This window comes from Meleagris gallopavo, chromosome 5 (assembly GCF_000146605.3).
Source record: "Meleagris gallopavo isolate NT-WF06-2002-E0010 breed Aviagen turkey brand Nicholas breeding stock chromosome 5, Turkey_5.1, whole genome shotgun sequence".
Lineage (NCBI taxonomy): Eukaryota > Metazoa > Chordata > Aves > Galliformes > Phasianidae > Meleagris > Meleagris gallopavo.
This window is the reverse complement of record NC_015015.2, coordinates 7,760,687-7,764,170: the sequence shown is the minus strand read 5'-3', so window position 1 is coordinate 7,764,170 and position 3,484 is coordinate 7,760,687. Positions and strand designations below refer to the sequence as shown.

Here is a 3,484-nt window from a genome sequence, read left to right as displayed (position 1 = left end):
AAAAAAGCCGAAGCAGGTTTTGCTCTATCCCTATATAGACCTCACGCTAGCTATAAACTTCTTAAAACTATTGCTGTTAATGTGGTTTCCTCTGACCAAGAAGGTCAGGGATCTTTTTTGGCCAAAAAACTTAATGACCTAAAAGCACTAAAGACAAACCTTTTTCAGCTATTTGTCTGCATTCTTCAGGCATGAGGAAATGAAGGGGAAGCACTGAACTATGTAAAGCTTTGGGGAGAAAAAAAAAAAAAAAGAGGCATTCCATGCTATGAAACTATTGAAGTTAGCATTTTGTTTATATTGTGGGATACAAAAAATGTATATAGGAATCCTCAACACGCATGGGAGATAACAATTTTTCCAAGATCAATGCCATGATGTTCAAGTCCCATCACCCCACAACCTTTGAGAATTGCCAGGGGGTTGTATATTTGACCACTTTTCAGCATGCTGTGCATGAATAAAGGTTAACATGTATTTCTCCCCCACTTGTCCAGTTATTACAGCTGCCTTTTTCCAAAGGAAAAGGTACTTTTGTTATTTCTTCCCCCCACGCACTATTAATGTGTGTAAAATGACCAAGAAATCAGGTACCAAATACTAATTGGTACATGTAGGCAATGCTGGAATATGAATAAAGGCAGTAAAAGTCAGTCATTGGAAAATACTTCCATAGAGACCATGGACTTGGCTAGCAAAAAGCATGGCACAGCAGCAAAATGCAAGGAAAAGTAGATGATGTAAGGGTGTGCCATGTCATCTAGACTCCTTCCAGTGCCACTAATGGGGAGAGCAATGGGTCTAGATACAGCCAGGCCTGTTTCCAAGCTAAAATCCCCAAAGTTCCTGAAATAAAATAGGAGTACATTTCTCTCTCTTACTCATGCATACTTCACAAACCTCTGGAGACTGCTCTGCAAACTGGAACAATAAAACAAAATGTCAAGACAATAAATGGAGCATTGGAGCTCTGCTATTTGTTAGGAGAGACTTTTTTTTTTTTTTTTTTTTTTTTACTTGAAGGCAGTAACTTCTTTTCCCTTAACAAACAGCAAAGCGATGCAGAGTATCATCTTTTGAAATGACCTAAAAGAAGAAAATGGAGCAGCACAACATTTCTTGGTTGGATAAGTTCCTTTCAAAAACTTCAAAAGGAAATCCACTCAGCTACAGGTATATCTTAATATTTTCATGACAATGATTCTGTAGTGTCACAGCAAATACTATTCTTACATTAGTTTAGAAATAGCAGGAATCCGTTGTTTGTTCTGTTGTTTTTGTTTTTTTAATAATCTGAAGAAACTTATCATAGTTAGACCTCTGCTCCTCAATTCCTATTATAATCCTAGAAAGCCCAACTTTTGCAGTACATCAGCAGTGAAATGGTTAAAGCTTTGTTCTCATTTACACATTAACATTTAGGTCTACTCTTAATCTTATTCTCCCTTTTCTTCAAGCTAGAGAATTTCACTACTATTTACATATAGACTTTGCTTTGCTTAGAATTGTAAGCTTAATTTCTGAAAGAAAATAATAGTGCTTACGCAAAAGTAGAAAGGCAAAGGCCTTATTAAAGTACAGTAAAAGTAGCACAGAGTTAGTTCTAGTAGAGACTCAGAAATCTAGCTTCATCTTTGGCATAGGCAACTAACTCCACTCATACAAGTTATTTGATTTTCTTCAGCTTTGACTTCTTAATCTACAAAACAAAGATAGTAACTGAAGTTATCCAAGGACAAGACAATACTCAGAGCTTCATTCATTGCTTTTAATTGATGCTTGGATGAAACAAAAACTTCACATTACACAATGTAATGCAATAGAAAGTGCAACAGTTACAGCAGAGCAGCAAGGTCCTTGGCTGCAGCAAGTGAGGATTTGCTCGAATGCAACAGCCATAGGTGCAGAAACAGAGGAAAAGAAGCTGCTTACCTGCAGAAGGCCTCAAGTACACAGGAATCTTCAGAGAGACGCCTTTCTCTCCATTGCCAACCCTTAAATGACATCTGGAAGTGGTGCATCCTGGCTCCACCCCTTCCAATCACTCAGCTGCATTGCAAACATCTGAGTTCCCCTGGGTTGGCCCTACCTTCCCACCAGGTGCTCCATCACTGCTTCAAGCCATTACTTAGCATTTCCACTACACACAATAAGGGTAATGCCATATCCGTAGAAAAAGCAGTTGCTGAGTTTGTTTCTCCTTCATTTAGGCCTCTCTACTGCTTCAACCTCTTCAGAAACTTTTCTGGCATAAACTTAATTCCACAAAATGGTCAGCATCATCAAAATAGAATATTTTAACAATGCTTCATCTAATCAAAAAGTTTTGATGGCTCTGATCAGCTTTGTAAAGCACTTTGGAGCAATAAAAAGCACTGTAGTGAAACTATGAGTTACTGCTTGCACTATAACAATCTGAAGACTTCAGAACACACAAGAAACATCTAAAGCTTTCACTGACTTGACCACTGCTGTCATATGATATTCTTCATATTTCAAAGTCTTCACAGTTAATAACTAAGGGCCTTGCAACACCTTTGGAAAACAAATAGTGAAAAGTGGGCTGTGACACAAATTGCTTCATCTACTGCTGAAATACAGCTGTCTCCGGAGCAAAGCAAAATATCCATTTAACATTAAAAAGCCACACAAGTACAGAGGGAGTAGGGGAAAAAAATATTATTGTAGCCATTTAGAGCAAGAGGGGAAGTTTGTGGAGGCAAAAGTGTAGTTAACCAAACCAGAATTTAAATAGTACCCTGTGATCAATGCCAAATTGGACAGAAATATCCCATGTTTCCAAATTTGGTAATCTTCCAGTATGAGTCAAAAGCGTTGTGTCCAACAAGTCCCTACACAGGCTGATAAGGATGGAAAGGAGGGTTTTTTTGGTTTCATTTATGAGCTAACCTAATCTGTCCTGTTCACAATTGCTTAGTAGCATTGGTGGCCTGAGATCACGTTGTCTTTAGATGATGCTTTAACATTGCAGGGCAATCACTATTACATTTTCTTCAGCTCAGAGTGGCAAGAATTATTGCTTAAATCTAGGAAATGCACTAACTCCGCATGCAGAAAGACACATGTATTCAGTCACTAAGTCCAGACCTGATCCATGTTGTCTGCAAACTGTGGTCTCCAACAGGGCTGCACCTTTAGCTGCTTGCTGGACAGCTGATAGATATCTTCTTAATTCAGGGTACAGATGCCATGCACTGAAACAGAACTAAACATGCCCTTGTGAGGTCTTCTACCCACACAGGAAGCCTACTGCAGTGCTTTTTAGCACATGAAAAACTGTTTAGCCAGAAAGTCTTAGAGGACCTTAAAAAACTAGTTTCACATCATACATTTTGCTTTGCCAAACCCACCAGTCCTAACTCAAAGCCAGATTTCACACCGTTTCATATTTTTAAGCAAAAGTTAAAATACTACCATGCTGGACTTTTCTAGCTCTTTTACATACAGCAAAGTAAGAAAATTT

General features: G+C 38.4%; 1 protein-coding gene across 1 annotated transcript in view; it reads right to left on the bottom strand.

Annotated features, from left to right (window-relative positions):
* TMEM9B (TMEM9 domain family member B) overlaps positions 1 to 3,117 on the bottom strand; it is a 12,741-nt gene extending 9,624 nt beyond the window's left edge. The window contains exon 1 of the mRNA XM_019616056.2: positions 3,109 to 3,117. Coding sequence (XP_019471601.2) covers positions 3,109 to 3,117 — 9 coding nt within the window. The remainder of the gene's footprint in view (positions 1 to 3,108) is intronic.
* Between the last annotated feature and the right edge of the window lie 367 nt (positions 3,118 to 3,484).